The following is a 16,485-nucleotide window of genomic DNA, read 5'->3' as shown; positions in this document are numbered from 1 at the left end:
CAGTACCGGCCGTCCCCCGCCAGGACCCACCAGCTGCTTCAAGTCCTCCTCCGAGAGCTCCGCGTAGCGGTACCGCTGCTGCTCGAACTCGTAGCGGGTGGTTTTCGCCACCACCACCACCCGCGAGGGGCGGAAGCCGCCGTCGGCGGGGCTACCACCACCCGCCAGCTCGCGCGGCTGCCCGTGCCCCAAGTGCCGCCGCCCGTCCGCGCCCGAGCCCCGCAGAGCCGCGCGGCCACCCGCCACGCGCCGGCAGCTGCCCAGCAGGAAGCCCCGGTAGCAAGTCATGGTCCGCAGGGCTGCGGCTGCAGGCTCGCGCTCCCCGCCGCCAGCACCGCGCCGGGCGCGCAGAGGTTAAGTGCGGGGACGTGCGTGGGACGCGCCACTAGGGGGGACGTGCCCAGACGCAGGCGCGGGCGGGGAGCCCCGGAGGACCCGGAGGCGGGGATCGGGGCTGGCCCACGGGCGGTGGGTTTTATTTGTTTGTTTATCCGTTTCCTTAGGCGCCTGCGCAGTGGCCTCTCGGCCCGGCCCCACCTCCCTCTTCACCCTTTCAGGGAGGCCGCTCTAAGCCCGCCCTCAGGCCAGATCTGTCAGCTAATCAGAGGTCGGGAAGATTTGGGAGCCCGAGGGGCTGCGGGGATTGGCTGTGGCCGGGAAAGGGCAGGAATTCTATTTGGTGTTTGAGCTGCCTGAAGAAATCCAGTTGGAACCGGTCTGGGGCGGCGAAGGGGGTGCAGGCGGAGTTTTGAGAGCCTGGCGGGAAAGCAAGTTTCTTGCGCGTCTTCACCTCGGTGCTTTCATTTTTGTGCTCGCTTTCTGGGTAGTTGCCATGCTCGTCTTGGGTAAACTTTAACCAGTGTCTGCTGGATAGCTGATGTGTCTGTCCATCGCTGGAGTAAGAGTTGGGGGCGGTGACCTCGCTCCTAGCGGCGTCGTTTTGCAGGGCCTAATGGCAAATGAAGATGCCGAACCCTTTATTAGAGAGGAATTACAGCTACGGAGAAGGATCACAGAGCATTAGCCCGAGCTCAGAGGCCTAAGCTTCTTGTCCCTGTGACCTCCAAAGACCATCAACCTAGAAAGACAGTGCTGTCAGGGAGAAACATGGAGGACAATGACGGAAGGAGTCTCGTCTAGTGGTGTGTGTCTATCTAGACAACGAGATAACGTTGGAAAGCTGTGTAGGACCAGACAGAAGGGTTAAGAATGTTTTGCACTTTATCCTGTAAGCTGGTTCAGAGCAGTGTTTGATGATTATTGATCTGGCTTTGGAATGTTGGGTAGTCTTGGAAGCTAGAGCAAGGGAGGTTGTCAGAGTCTGCGAACAGTTACACAACCATAGAGATCTAGGCTGATTAAGAATAAAAGGGAAAGTCAGAAGACAGGGTAGGTGGCTCCTGCCTTGAGGTCCTTACTGTGCCGCCCTCTTTCCTTTGCAGTCCTGACACTCCCAGTAAGTGGCCTCTGGATTCCAGGCATGCTATTTCATGTTTGAGAGACTCAGATAGATGCCTCTGTGATATCGGACCTGTTTCCTCTTTCACATCACAGAAAACTACACTTTTTGACTCCCATTTATAGCTGGAAACATTTCAATGGGATATCCTTGTCAAACCTTATTTTGGATCCTTCTGCCTCTTCCAAAACATTGCTTCATTACACCATTCTCTTCTCTCAGGTGTGTCTTGAATTCTCTCTCCCTGCTGGAATTTCCACTTCAGGTCTTAAAGATACCCATGTCTAAAACAATTAAATCTTTAAAAATTGAAAGAGCCTTCTACGCCCAGTTGTTTACCTGTCCCTAACTCCCATTTACATATGCAGCAGGTCTCAACCACTGGGGCATATATCAGATGTCCTGCATATCAGATATTTACATTATGCTTCATCACAGTAGCACACTTACAATTATGAAGTAACAACAAAATAACTTGATGGTTGGGGATCACCACAACATGAGGAACTGTATTAAAGAGTTGCAGCATTAGGCAGGTTGAGAACCACTGATACAGGCTCTGGACAGAATAATCAGTTCATCAGTCGTCGATACAAGTTGCCAATGCATTCTTGCAACCAACCTTTTTGGGGGGTTGGGGAACAGGACAGACTGGGGGCGGGGACCTGGGCAGGCTGGAGGCATTTAGTTAAGAGAACTAGCAACCTTTTTATCTTCTTCCTGTGCTTACTTCACCACCACTGTTTCCAAAGTTACCAAATGACCAGATGGAAGTTCAGAAGATACCATTTATTTAACTCTTAAATCACTCGGTTTTGTGAAGCACTGGAGTGGCTCTGTTGTTGCACACCAATCCCTCGTTCCTTCCTCCTTTCAGTGTTCCTCTTTCTAGGCCCATCTCTTGGATATAGCTTCTGCCCTTGTCTCTTCTAGCCTTCTCCCGAGTCATTTTCCACCCCTACTCCACTCTACTTGGTGAATCCATCTCTGTTGTGTAATGAAGAGTTTGGGCCTTGAAAGACCGACTCAAATCCCAACTTTGGTGTGTATTTACTTTGCGAACCTTGAACTGGTTGCCTAACCTCTCTGAGCCGATTTTCTCATTTATAAAACAGTAGCTACCTTGAAAAGTTGTACATAAATGGATAAATACCTAACCCTGTGCCCTTTGTAAATTAAACCCTAGACTATCGGCCCCTTTTCCTTAAATGACTTCAGCTATTACCAACATCTTTAGTTCATACGGTTCTTCAGAACTTCAAATCCTTATTTATAGCTTACTATAGGATGATGTCACTTCAATTCACATATACATGTTGTCAGTGGACACTAAATTATATTTGAATAGAATACCCTGTCAGGTGCTAGAAATGGAATAATAAAGAGTCTTTGTTCTTTAGGAGCCAGAGGTCATACAATGGTAGAATTTTAGAGTGCTTTATAAGAATTAAAAGGAGCATGTTTGGAAGAATGTCCTGAAGTAACACATAGTAAAATATGAGTGCCATCAGGAATGAGAAAGAATTTCTGCAGAGGAACTAGCATAGACAAATGTGTAGAGACCCAGTAGAGCAGCAGCTTTGAATTCCCTAAGAACTGTGAGCAGTAGACAACACTGGGAGGCGAAGGGGAAAGCTTATGGCAAGTGACATGGCCACACCAAGGAGCATAGCCTTTATGCTATATATACTAGAAAGCAGCAACGATGACAAGATGGCATAATTAGCTTTGCAAAATCATTAAAAGATTTTTTTAAAAGACATGCAGTAAATAAACCCCTGAAGAGATGTTCAGTCACATTAAAATCAGAAAGATACAAACTAAGGTCATAGTGAAATAGCTTTTATCCAATAGATAAATAGAAATTAAGAAGTCCTAGGGATATTCTAGTGAGAATAGTATCAAATCATCAAGACCTTATTAGGCTAACCCATTCCTCAGTCATTTTGATAATTCCACCATTACTAGGGTTTACAGAATTCTACTATGTTCTCATATTCCAGCCTGATGACTATAAGTCTAATAATTTAAAAAAAAATCAATCAGTATAGTAGAGTCTATATTGTAGGTATGAGCTGACTAGAACAAAAACATAAAACTCCTGGAACTCACTGGACAGGGTATCAGTGTCACACGCTCTCAGACAAAAAGGAAATCTTAAAGTTACCAAATTTCAAACTCTAATCCCAGTGGTATATTACGGTAAAACCAATATGCTCTTCTAATGAATGATCTATGCAACTGCATGATGGCTACATCTTTAGCCAATACTACTGTTCCTGATGTTTTATGCAAATGCCATCTGTCACTGATACCTGCAGTTTGGAGATTTCCAGAGGTCTTAAGTGTGCCCTTCCCAGTCTCTACAACACTCATGCACATGTAACTGTGAAAGATGCATACCCGCCCTCACAATAGTCATCAATATTCATATAGCCTATTATCAGATGAACACTTAGTCTCTGGTAGGTCACAGTGGGACAGGTTATAGAGCCTTTAGGAAGTATGTCACTGGGGTTGGGCTTTGAAGGTTTATAGCCTGGTCCCACTTCCAGTTCACTCTGCTTTCCGTATGTGGCTGGAGATGTGAGCTCTCAGCTTCCTGTGCTGCCTGCCTGCTGCAAGGCTTCTCCAGCATTGTGCACTCTCTCTCTCAACTGTAAACCCAAACCACTCTTCCTTCTGGAAGTACCCTTGCTTCTGATAACTCATCACAGCCACAGAAAGGATGTAAGATAATATTTTGTAACAGGAAGCATTTTAATGATTCACAATTATGCTAAACATTTGGAGTAAATACTATTGAAAGACAATATTTAGATTATCTTTATATACGACACATAATTCAATATAAAATTCGATATATGTGTAATATATTTGGAGATTAGTTAATCAGATTTTAATAAAAAATGGCTTATATGGAAATCCAGAATGTAAGATTTGAACTCACCTGTCTGAATCACTTATGAAAATGAATATTATTGTATAATTGATTGCTTCACATTGAAAGAATGTAGAAAACCCAAAAAGTGGGGGCAGGAGGAGGCTAGATTAAAATACAAGATAAAGGAAAACTAGAAAATGTTTCTTCTAGTCAAGATGGAGGACTCTTGCACCTTATGTCATGTCTCTGCTCATTGTCACTGTTTTCTTGACCCTGAAGTTGGCATTGTCTCTCTGCCTTGCTGACATTCTAACCTACTTGGGCACCTCCTGGCATTTCTGCATAGGTTACAAGTAAGTCTGTTTCTCATTTGCCATCTGTACAGAAGACCAAAGAAAATCGGTTGATTCAACTTATATTAAAATATGGGAACACACAAAAAATATTACTTCATTTCCATTCCAGTATGGGAACAAGAAGTATACCAAGAGATAAAGAGGGTCTCTGTTCTCTGCTTCACTTTGAAAATCATCATACAATCATAATGTTCCCTCAAAAATAACATACTGTAGGTGAACCAATACTTTCATATCTTCTTCAAATGCCTCCCTGGTCATGTTTCTTGTAAGAATTATCCACTGATTTGTGTTCTGCCACAGAGTAGGGGGAGAGAGATAATCTTAATTACCTGTGTTTACTCCTTTCCTTGATGGTAAATCCTTCTTCTCTGTACCTTTTTTATCTTCTTTTGAACATATTGATTAAATCCTCCTCTAGAAGACCTTACTTAGCCGCTGTGTGCTAAACTTTCAGATTTAAGCCGAGATTTGATGCTTCTCTTGTATGGAGGCAATAAAGCACTGCCAACTTTTAAAATATATATTCATCTGTATACTTTCAAAGAATATTTTCTTCAGTGTAGCAGTTTGTAAAGTTACACCCTTATTACAGGTATATCAGAGTTTAGAACACATCAAAAACCATTTCGGATCTTGCATCTTTATCCTAAAATGATATTGTTTAGGGCTACTAATAAAATAAAATGACCCTAAATTCTGATGTGGATTTTCATGTGTGATTCATAAAGTATCCCTGAAATATCAAAAAGGCATAAAGCATCTGCTAAAAATTATTGAAATTACTATATCATAATGATGGAATTTGAGATATTCATTTGGCCATATATGATATGTATTATAAAATGGCTTCTACATAGCCTTACACCTATTAGACTAGTAAGATGATCATATAAATAAAGCACATTGATATTTGGCTTCTGTATATTTTTTTGACACATAGGTTATACATTTTGTTAAATTATTCATCAACTGTTGTGAGCTGACTTTGAGTCAAATACATAAGATGCAATGGCTAAAAGTCCATGAATAGACACTCTTGTAAAAGAATTCTTACATGAATGTATGTATTAGGAAATTCAAAGTGTTAGTGAAAATATACATTTTTCAGAAGACACACATGATTTAATGAAATGCCTTTCAGTTATTGTATTTTTTAAAGAGATGACTGTAAATTTAGTAAAATATTTGTTCTATAGCCAGACAATGTATGACTTAAAATAGATACTTTAGATATTTATCAAAGATTTATCAAAGCCAACAATTTGTACTTTTAATTAATGTATCCATCAATGTGATGAATAGTCCAAATTAGTTATCAAATCTTATTCTAGAGTATCCACAAAATGATAAATTCAGAAGTCCATTTCTTAAATTCTGTCCACAATAATGAAAATGTAAAACATAAAACTTTTAATTACAATAAATTGTGTTTGTTTCTTTAATTAATAAAATCTCTTTAAGGTATGAGTAAAGTCTTCTCAGTGAGGATGGATGGTCTGACGTTTCAGTGGAGTGGCCATTCTTTCTGTGGATGTCATGTTTATGGCAGACAGGGCTTATGAACAGACAATTGACTGTCTGTGGCTCCACCTTGAAGGATCTGTAATAAATTTAAAATATTTTATTACACAGTATGATATTTCAACTTAATATCAAATGCAGATAAACATAAGTAGCTTAATGGTAAAGAAATGAAAGATAAATATATGTATTTATAATTAACATTAGAAAATATTGCTAATAATTTTTACTCCTACCCTATATCAAGTGTAGTTGATTTTAATACGTGTGTACTCTTCTTTCAAGATTTTGGATTTATCATCATCATCTTTATCATCATCATCACTGAGTTTGTGTGATGGGGAAGCACACGTGTGCAAGGCCTATCTAGAGAGGCCAGAGGATGACTTAGTGATGTTGGTTCTCGCCTTCCCCCTGCATATGTGTTCTGGGCTCAAACTCCAGTTGTCAGACTGGCTTGGCATGCTGAGCATCAGACCAACAATGTTACCAATGATTTTAAAGTTGAAGTTTTCTGACAAGTAAAATATTATTTAATTCATGGGCAACAAAGTCCAAACATACATTTTATAGCTTCTGTAACATTTTAGCATCACTTGCTACACATCCTGAAGAAGATGCTGGGCAAAGGGGGAAACAACAGCAGAGGAGAGGGTGCCAGGATTGACAGTTGCCTTCTATCGTTTCCATTGATTTAGCAGTAAGATGGTTGCATTATCAACCCCTTCTGAAAGTAAAAGTTTCATGACTGTGTCTCATTGATTAAATTTTGCCATTTTGTCTCTATTTAAAGTTGACATTTCTAATAGACTTCATTTTATTATGGACAATATAAACATAGTAATGTAAAACATAACTAACACCAGGTGGTGGTGGTGCACGCCTTTAATCCCAGCACTTGGGAGGCAGAGGCAGGTGGATTTCTGGGTTCAAGGCCAGCCTGGTCTACAGAGTGAGTTCCAGGACAGCCAGGACTACACAGAGAAACCCTGTCTCGAAAAACCAAAAATAAATAAATAAATAAATAAATAAATAAATAAATAAACAAAAGATAACTTACTTATTCCTTTTATAGAATTTGGTGAATTATAAACCTTCTGCTCAATAGATTTGTGTAAAATAGAAAATCATACTCCTGTAATTCTCTGGCTTACTGAACCAAGCAACATGTAATCCTAATCAGCACATATGGTAGAATTTTCCTTTTAATGATAATTTTAATATTAAACAAAGTCTTTCATCCTGTTTTATATGTTCTTTGATAATTTTTTAAGTAAGGTGTAATTAAGATTTTTAAAATAATTGAAAGTTGGGAATGCTCATTGCATTATCATTTTATGTTGTCAAGTCCCCATAGATGGAATTCAGGGTAAGTGAAATTGTCACTGAAAATGACTGTGTGACTCTGTCAGATTAGCCAAATCCATAGACCAGAGCAGCACTTAACGAGGTCTTTGGCACCTCCCCCACCAACAATGATGTATAGTACTTTTAGACCCACACTTCAGGACAAGCAGTAAACCTGTTCACTCCTGATTCAACTTCAGCCTTAGTTCATTTGTAAATCCTGACCCAGATTTGGAAAGTAGTCCTTTTTTGCTCTAGACAAAGGAGGATCTTGCAGATAATACTTATACAATTTAGGTGTTTCTCTAAGCAATCAAATTACAAAAAAAAAAAAAAGGAATAAATATGATTTTCAGGACTTTAAACTTTACCTGGATCCCCATTGCATACATTGCTAATTCCTCCAGTTATATCCAATAATAGACCAGACCATGGAGAAATAATCATGAGTATTGGTTACTTTCAAGACAGCAATGTACTACCTTAAATTTTGGAATAGTCTTTTATGGAATTTATAGGTAAATGACTTTTGGAGCATCGCAGGGATGCTGACTTGAAGATCACTTGTAAAAGACAGATTTTTCCAACCCACTCCTGGATCCAAACAGCAAGGCTCCAACCACCTCTCACTTAGAGCAGCCGAAGAGCCTATTCAATACACTGGACTATGCTTTAGCATTGCCTTTAGGCTCTGACCCAACGAAACAAGAATTATTTACCTGATCCATTTTTAGTGACTTGTGTGATCTCATCCTCATCCTCATCACAGCTCTCGCCATTGAACTGCGGGAGGACTGAATCCAAGTGGCTTTCGGCTGGACCACCATCACCCTGCGTACTGAGGCTTCGAAGAGCGACAAGACGGTGGTGTATTGCTGCATACAGAAAGCCTATGTCTTTGGCACTAGCCTTCAAGAGAAAAGTTAAGTTGTTAAGACTGTAAGTAATGAATAAATACAGCCATGATTACATCTTTTTGATCTCTCGCTGTTTATAAAGGAAGAAATTCTGTTACAAACATCTGGAAGGTAAATAAATACCAACATATTAAAATGTTGCATGATTAATTTTGCACTGAATTGTATCCCAACATGAGTAAAGTAATGAGATCTCAATCCATACATTTTAAATTGAGAAAATAGAGTTTTGGCATTCAGGAATCCTGTTTGAGTTTAAGTCTTCAAGCTGGTCCTTCCTCGGCTGCCTTATGCTGTAGACCACTGTAGGTTTAAGGACTCTTTCCATAACTTTACCTATCACCCCTCCAACCCACATAGCTTTGTGAAGAGGCGAAGCTCCAGAGGAACTGGTCACACTTTCAGACATACTTCTCAAAACCTCCCCCAGCTCACTTTTGGTTGCCATTAATATAAAATGATGGCAGCGGTCATTTACTAGTGACACAGCATTAGCCATTGTGTCTTCAGTCCATTCACATTAGCAAAAACCAGAAGTACCAATATATTCATCCCTCTTCCCTTTATGAATGAAACAATTGTGACTGAGAAAACCAGGGGGCATGTCTAAGTGATGGCATTGAAGTCCTCACTTACATTAAGAAAAATTATTTTGTTATCATTTTAGCTGTTTGATCTCACTAGCTTTATAAAGTATATTGTTGCTGCCTCCACTTTCCATGTGAGTTAGTCAGTTTAATGCTAAATAACTCGTCTGGAGGCCATACTGTTAATACAATGTGGATTTGTATGTATTTGGGTTTTTTCCTGATTTTATAATATCCGTTTTACACACACATAATAAGATTATTTTGCGGATGGAGCCCAAGACTAACCATAGAATGTATTTATGACTCATACACACCTTGCATACATAACCTGTAGGACATTTTCTACAATATTTTAGTGTGCCTTGTTTGTTGACTGGAACCCATCACACAAGGTCAGGTATGGAAATATCCATGTTGAGGTTCAGAAAACATTGGAGTTGAGAGCATTTTGGATTCTAATGTTTTAAATCAAGGATGCTTAGCTTATTGGTATAATACTAAAATGTTGATGATCATCACAACAGATGATTTTTTTTTTTTAGATATTTTCTTTATTTACATGTAAATTTCTCCATTCCCAGTTTCCCCTCCAAAAAACAAAGAAACAAACAAAAACAACAAAAACAAACCCCTGTTGCCTCCCACTTCCCCATGCCTGCCACCCCACCCTCTCCCACTTTCTGGCCCTGGCATTCCCCTACACTGGGGCTCAGAACCTTCACAGGGCCGAGGTCCTCTCCTCCTATTGCTGATCGAATTTGCAATCCTCTACTATGCACATGCTGCCAGAACAACAACAGATGATTTTTGTTGTGTTTTGTGTTTATCTCTTGTGAATGTGCCACAGTTTAAGCGCCAGTATGGAGCAGCACCGTGGTGATGGTGGATGGAGTCAATCTCAGAGCCATAATGCAATATCCACTGACAACCACTGGGCAGGAGTATATGACCTTATGGGATAAACAGGAGTTACTAGCTTATTCTAATTTTTTTGTTATTATCACATACCACTTTTTCTCCATTACTTAGTAGAAGCCTAACCAGTTAGATTATCACCCACTCCAATATAATTTAGATACTCATATTTTTTCAAGTCTTCCCAGTCTCTGGGTACTGGGAAAACCCAGCTAGAGGTTGGAGGTTGGGGGTGGGGAGAGAAGGCTTTGTGCTTGGCAGCTCTCTCATATCTGTAGCTTGTATTTGAGGCCACGCATTCCTGCTGCAGGGGACAGCTCAACTGCACTTCTATCCCGTTACCCTGGAGATTTGCTCTTGTTCAGAATTGGACTCTGCGGTTGCACTGGCTGGAGTGTGTGTCCTGTGCTTTTCCATTTCTCGCTGGCTCCTTGGCTGTGATCATAAGCTTCCTCTCTCTTTGGGTGACAGGTTATGACTTCCTAGGGGCCACTTCTCACAATGTTGTCACTGGAAACTTAGATGCTTGCTAACATAACTTTAACAGTAAAGTACATGATAGGAAAAGACATCCAAGTGTCTTAGAATAAGGACCAATTGATTAATATTGACTTTGGTGTCAAGTTGAATAGACGTTAGACCATATTAGACTGTCAATAACCACACTGAGTGACTGATTTCTTTGCATGCCATGCAAATTATCATAATGAAATGGAAAAATGAATCAGGAACTATACGAGGCTCATTATTACATCAGTAGGATAACCAATCGTCACTGAAATCTGTAACTTACCTGAATTAAAAATATTTTTATACCATCCTCTTCTAAGTCAGTCGCAGTTATTTGCAAATTCTTATGACTTGCTCTTTGAATCTTCATCTGAGCCCAGAGTCTGCTGTTGAGGACCAGCCTCAGACTGCCTTGGTTGCGCATGACTGGGGTGGGGGATGGGGGAGGGAAGAATAACAAGTCAGATTGGAGTTCAAAATGTATTAACCTTAAAAATAATTGTTTGAAGGAAAAGTTAGTCCTGTAGCTGTCTCTCAAGGCACATTTTCTCTAGTGCGTGGTAATTGAACTAGATTAAAACTTGGTTTTCCAATTGGGCCTTATGTCAGGGGAAGTTTATCTACTTTCTTTAGTTTCAGTGTTAGAATTATATTTTTCTAGAGTGTTTAAGTTATTAAATTTGAGAGGCTTCCTTTAAGATCTGGTGACATGAAGATTATCTGAGAAATGTTTATGATGTAAAGAAAAACAGAAACAAATTATTTTTTTTTCCTTTGAGTTTTCAAGACAGGGTTTCCCTGTGTAGCCCCGGCTGTCCTGGAACTCATTCTGTAGACCAAGTAGGCCTCGAACTCAGAAATCCATCTGCCTCTCAGAAACAAAATGTTTTAAGGGTCAAAACATTGAATCAAGTAACTTACAGCTCAGCCATGAGAGAAAATACTATAAATCCATTAAAAAATCCTAAAGAGAGGGGCTGGAGAGGGCTCAGCAGTTAGGAACATTGGCTGCTCTTCCCGAGCACCCACACGGCAGCTCACAACTGTCTGTAACTCCAGTTCCTGTGGCTCCTACACTCACACACAGACATGCATACAGGTACAACACCAATCCACATTGAATAAATAAACAAGCGAATGAATGAATAGATAAATAAATCTTTTTAAAAATACTGAGGAGAGATACTCATATGGGAAGATGATCATGGAATACTATGTAGAAAAGGTCAGATCAGCATAGCACCCTAAACAACAAACTGGACATGCAGAGAATGGTACCCTCGGAATGATTGTAACCAAATCTATTCTTTGGTTGACTTACTTTCCACTTTCTATAGTGAGCCTATATTACCCACATAACAACAACAGCAGCAAAAAGTGTTTGGAAATTTTGGGTTTAATTTTTTTTTTTCTGTCAAGTAGTAGAATTAAACCAGAGTAGACAACAGCCAGTGCTGCCTGGCAAATGTCACTTGGTTGCATTATGTAGCAACCTGTGTGTCCAGTACAAGGTTGAAGACCCTGTTCCTGTTCTTTTCATCTGAATTCTATTCCTTCCCATTCTTTGAGCTTGGCATTTGAAAGGCAACAAACCCTTATGCACAGGTCCAGATTCTGCTTGTAGTTTCCTTCAAAACTTTAACTTCTCAGAATTGACTGAAAGAGAATGCACCACACCAGCCCTCTGCCCATGCTCACTTGCAATCCGGGCCTCTGAACAAAGCCCAGTGGTACCCTTTGGATTCAATACATATAAAATCTTTCCCCAGCTTCTGTCCGCCCATCTGCTACAGGACAGAAAAGTCATACACTTAGCCCTGCAGAAACCGGCTCTTTGTCCTAGCTCCATGCTGTGCTCAGATGCCAACGATCCATGAAGTGCCGGGCATTTCCTTCCCCCAGACTCTACACCTTGCAGAGCTGTTTGCTTCATACCCCTTCCAGTACCAATGATAGCACTTTTCAGGTGTGTGCGTGCTTAGCTTTGACACAGTTGCTTTGCACACAGCCCCGAATCAGATGTCCACAGTTGCTCAAAAAAATTTGAGTTACAGTCTCTCCATAAATCTCACAAACATTGAATAAGCCACAGACTAAAATATTCCATATTCCGAATTCCTAAGGTCAAGCCATTTGTTTTGGAGTCGCTAGTCAGTGGTGGAATAAAAATTGGAGACCGGTGCTGTCTGAGAAGTGACCTCCTAGTATACATTAGAAATATTATAGTCCACCCTCAGGTTTATTGGTGTGTCTCATAATGCATCTACAGAGAGCAGCTGCATCCACATGAGACGTTTTACCCTGAGAAACCATGGCTTACTCTAAATTGCTCCTTACTTAGTCTTGACTGCAGTGTTCCGCACTCACGGCCAGCTGTGTCATTCAGCCTCAAGATCCCTTGGCCTCTTTCACTCCAGGATGGTGTGGCTTTGTTGAATACAAAGATCTTGCAGTTGATCTAAATGACAGTTTTTTTATAAATGTCCAATATGTTAATTTTTCAGATTAAATCCTTTCTTGTGCCCTGACATTATTATACCTGGCTTATCTTGTACTAAATCATTTTGTTAATGACAAATAAACTAGACTTTGAGATTTACTTAACTTCTAGAACATGTAAACTCTGAATAGTTCAAATTGTAAAATCATAAAACTAATAGGAATGAAAGGGTCCCAACCCTGGCTCTCCATCTTTCACCTCTGTAACAGGTGGCAACTGTTGCATCTTATTTATCCATGTTTGTAGGTAGACATGCATCCATGCATACATGTCCTCATCTATGTAGAAAACTATAGGCTACTGTGTATACTAGTTGCTCTATTATCTAATATGTCTCTATATGCCAATGACTGCATTACACATTAAACCTGATATTATTTCGGCCACATAATGTTATTTGAAAGAGATGAATTATGGAGCGATTTGCATGCTAAAATATTTCAAACATAGTACACAGACATGGAGAGCTATGGCATGATAACACAGGATCCCTTGTGGTAATTCAGTGGTTGGCAGTTCTCAACTACTCCCATGAATATGAAGTCAAAAGTCCATCCAGATAAAAAGTGCACCAGCGATTGACCTCTAGCAGTTACTTCAGTTAGGCCAGAACTATACCTTGAGACGGGCTTACTTAGACTGAAAGTATTCTTGGGTTACAGTGGAAATGACAGGGAGTGAAGAGTGTGGGAGAAGATGGAGGAAGGTAGAGGGGAAGATAGTGCCTTTAAACAAACAGTGAGGCTACAATAAGCACTCTGACACCACTCAGCACCGAATCAGATACTGTGGTATATCTGTAAGGTTCTTGATTTATGCAAAAGTCTACACTTTAATGAACAAACAAACTTGAATCAAGTCACCTTTCAGTATTAGACTTGCTCATACTAATAGCACTGGTTGTGAGAGCAGACATGAGAGATAAAGTGAAGGCCTGAAGTTATAAGACAGGATCCTAGCCACCGTGTATACATAACCCCAGTAGTCAGGAAGTTGAGACAAAGGGCTCTAAAGTTAGAATCCCTGCCTCTTTCTTCTTAGAGGACTAGAGTGAGTGGTTGTAAGCCTACACACAAACACAAACATGTACACACACACACTTATGCACATGAATATGCACATGTACATGCACACACAAGAGCAAACACATACACAAAAGCAAACACATGCATATACATGCATGCACACACAAACACAGGCACAAGCATGAACACATGCATGAACATGTACACACAGAGAATTTAAGAAGATAACACCATCTTAGTTTAACAGTGATGTTTTACAAGCCTCAGACAGTTTTTATTCAAGCAACGTAGTCATTATGAAACCATTTCTATCCCTAGCTATTTTTGATGACTCTGCTGATGTCAGTTTTAGTCTATATAAGATGAGGAAAAGCAATATATAGCATACAAACCTTTAACACATTATATTCTGTTTCTTCTCCTGTTATGACATCAATTTTCTCAAGCAAGCATTTCTGGGATGGTTTGGAGGAAAAAGCAGCAGCTGACTCAATCAGGGATATGTTTTTAATAGAATCTGTTTCAAAGCAATACAGGAGAAAAATATGTCAGACTGTGTTCTCTTCAGTGAAAGGTATCTGTTATCTTCTTATGTTACATTTTAAGGTCAAACTGTTTGAATAGATTAAAGCCACCTAATTTACTTTCCCATAGTACTGAGTTAGTAATTTTAAAGTTTATTATATGTTTTAATCCTTGCCAAAACAATTTTCAACAGTGGATTATAGGCTTTTTAAATTGTGTGGATATTAAGTAAGTGTCATTAAAAATAAGAGACAAGGGGATGGAGAGATAACTCAGAGATTAATAGTGCTGTCTGCTGTTCCAGAGGACCCAACTTCTATTCCCAGCACCCACATGATGGTTATTGTAACACTAGTCCCAAAGGATCTGATGCCCTCTGCTGACCTTTTTGGGTACACGCATCATACATGTAAAGCACTCATACATATAAAAAAATAAAAAGTAAAAAAAAAAACAAAAATAACAACCACAAAAACAATAGGAGACATAGAAGTTAAATATTTTATAAATGAAACAGTTCTTACTTGAATTTGAAGCAGTATTAGGAAGTTTCAGAACAGATTTGAATGTTTTTCCCTTGGCATATGAAAGATTTTGAAGTGGAGGCTGGGTAGGCTTTTGAGTGCCCTAAGTGGAGGAAAACGTTCATTGTTTGATCTTATGCCTAGATATTTGCAAGAAGCCAAAAGATAAATTTTCTTTCCCAACACAACACACAAGAAACAGCTACTGGGTTTTTGTTCCAGACTCCCTCTGCACAGAGAACTGGGTAACTGTCATGAAGCATTGGTTTTTAACCTCAAAACCAGAACCTACTTATCCCACCCTGTCCAGATGGATCTGGTTCTAGGGCAATAAGAGAAGCTGGAGTAGCAGAGAAACAGGTGGCTGTCCCTCTAGGCTGACCAAAGCACCATTGGCTTCTCTTACAAAGATTTGCCACTGTTTGTCTATTTCCAGGAAAGAAAAGAATCCTAAGTTTTCCTCTGACAGTATTTGTCAACAGCCGTGTGTGTGTGTGTGTGTGTGTGTGTGTGTGTGTGTGTGTGTGTGTGTGTAAGCCTGCATGTGCCAAGGCACATGTGTGAAGATCAGAGAACAACTTGCTGGAATCGGTTTTCTTCTTCCACCATGTGTGTCCCTCCAATCAAGCTTAGGTTACCAGGCTTCATAGCAAGAGCTTTACCACCGTGCAGCCCCCAGTAGAATGGTAAATGTGGAACAGTGTTGCTTAAGAACACATTCATATCTTGCCTTTATGAACTCAAGATTCTTCCATGTCATTGAACAGGAAATCAGTATAGTCCCTGATGCTAATGATGGGATGTAAGCATTTTCACTTTAAGAAAATAGAAATGCGGGCTCAGATAGATCAGTGACTCATTCAAAAAGCACACAGTCAACCAACAAGTCAGGAATGCACCTTGACCCCTGTATCACAAGGCTATGGGTTCACAAGGCTAATTAGAGGAAAAATACAAACTCTCTGGACTGTCCCAGCAGCCTTGGGACATCCTCTTTGAGAGAAATGGGAAGCTCCAGTCCTTCCATAGGCCACATCCAAAATGGCCATGTGAAGTACTGACAAGCACTCACTCAGACCAATACTCGTGGTGCCACTGTATGTAGCTCCTTCTCATAGATGTCTCTGTCTCCTTGCCTACATTGCAAGCCTCTCTAGACTACAGTCTGCTTTAGCTTTGCATAACTACTTATGGACTTCAAACCTGGAAAAAGAAAATACAAAATGAACAAAGTTGCCTAAATACTGTGCAGGCTTCCTTCTGAAGCTTGCTTGGTTCATTCTAGTTCTGACCCAAAGATGAGAGCAACATCTCCTATACTGGTAGAATCACTTCCCTCCTCCTTCTCCTCCTCCCCCTCCCCTCCTCCTCCTCCTTCTCTTCTTCTTCCACCTCCTCCTTCTCCCCTC

At 40.3% G+C, this 16,485-nt stretch overlaps 2 protein-coding genes across 4 annotated transcripts in view; both read right to left on the bottom strand.

The window, feature by feature from the left end:
- Nadk2 (NAD kinase 2, mitochondrial) overlaps nt 1-489 on the bottom strand; it is a 40,029-nt gene extending 39,540 nt beyond the window's left edge. For all 3 annotated transcript variants that reach the window (XM_031359943.1, XM_031359944.1, XM_031359945.1), the window contains exon 1: nt 31-489. In XM_031359943.1, coding sequence (XP_031215803.1) covers nt 31-288 — 258 coding nt within the window. In that variant the 5' untranslated portion in view covers nt 289-489. The remainder of the gene's footprint in view (nt 1-30) is intronic.
- A 3,716-nt stretch (nt 490-4,205) lies between these two features.
- Ranbp3l (RAN binding protein 3 like) overlaps nt 4,206-16,485 on the bottom strand; it is a 52,437-nt gene continuing 40,157 nt past the window's right edge. The window contains exons 10-15 of the mRNA XM_031360324.1: nt 15,077-15,179; nt 14,420-14,544; nt 12,840-12,960; nt 10,786-10,928; nt 8,290-8,479; nt 4,206-6,302 (exon numbers count right to left, since the gene is read on the bottom strand). Coding sequence (XP_031216184.1) covers nt 6,259-6,302; nt 8,290-8,479; nt 10,786-10,928; nt 12,840-12,960; nt 14,420-14,544; nt 15,077-15,179 — 726 coding nt within the window. The 3' untranslated portion in view covers nt 4,206-6,258. The remainder of the gene's footprint in view (nt 6,303-8,289; nt 8,480-10,785; nt 10,929-12,839; nt 12,961-14,419; nt 14,545-15,076; nt 15,180-16,485) is intronic.

This window comes from Mastomys coucha, unplaced genomic scaffold, assembly GCF_008632895.1.
Source record: "Mastomys coucha isolate ucsf_1 unplaced genomic scaffold, UCSF_Mcou_1 pScaffold8, whole genome shotgun sequence".
Taxonomy (NCBI): Eukaryota; Metazoa; Chordata; class Mammalia; order Rodentia; family Muridae; genus Mastomys; species Mastomys coucha.
The sequence above is the reverse complement of the archived record's forward strand: the minus strand, read 5'-3'. Positions and strand labels throughout refer to the sequence as shown.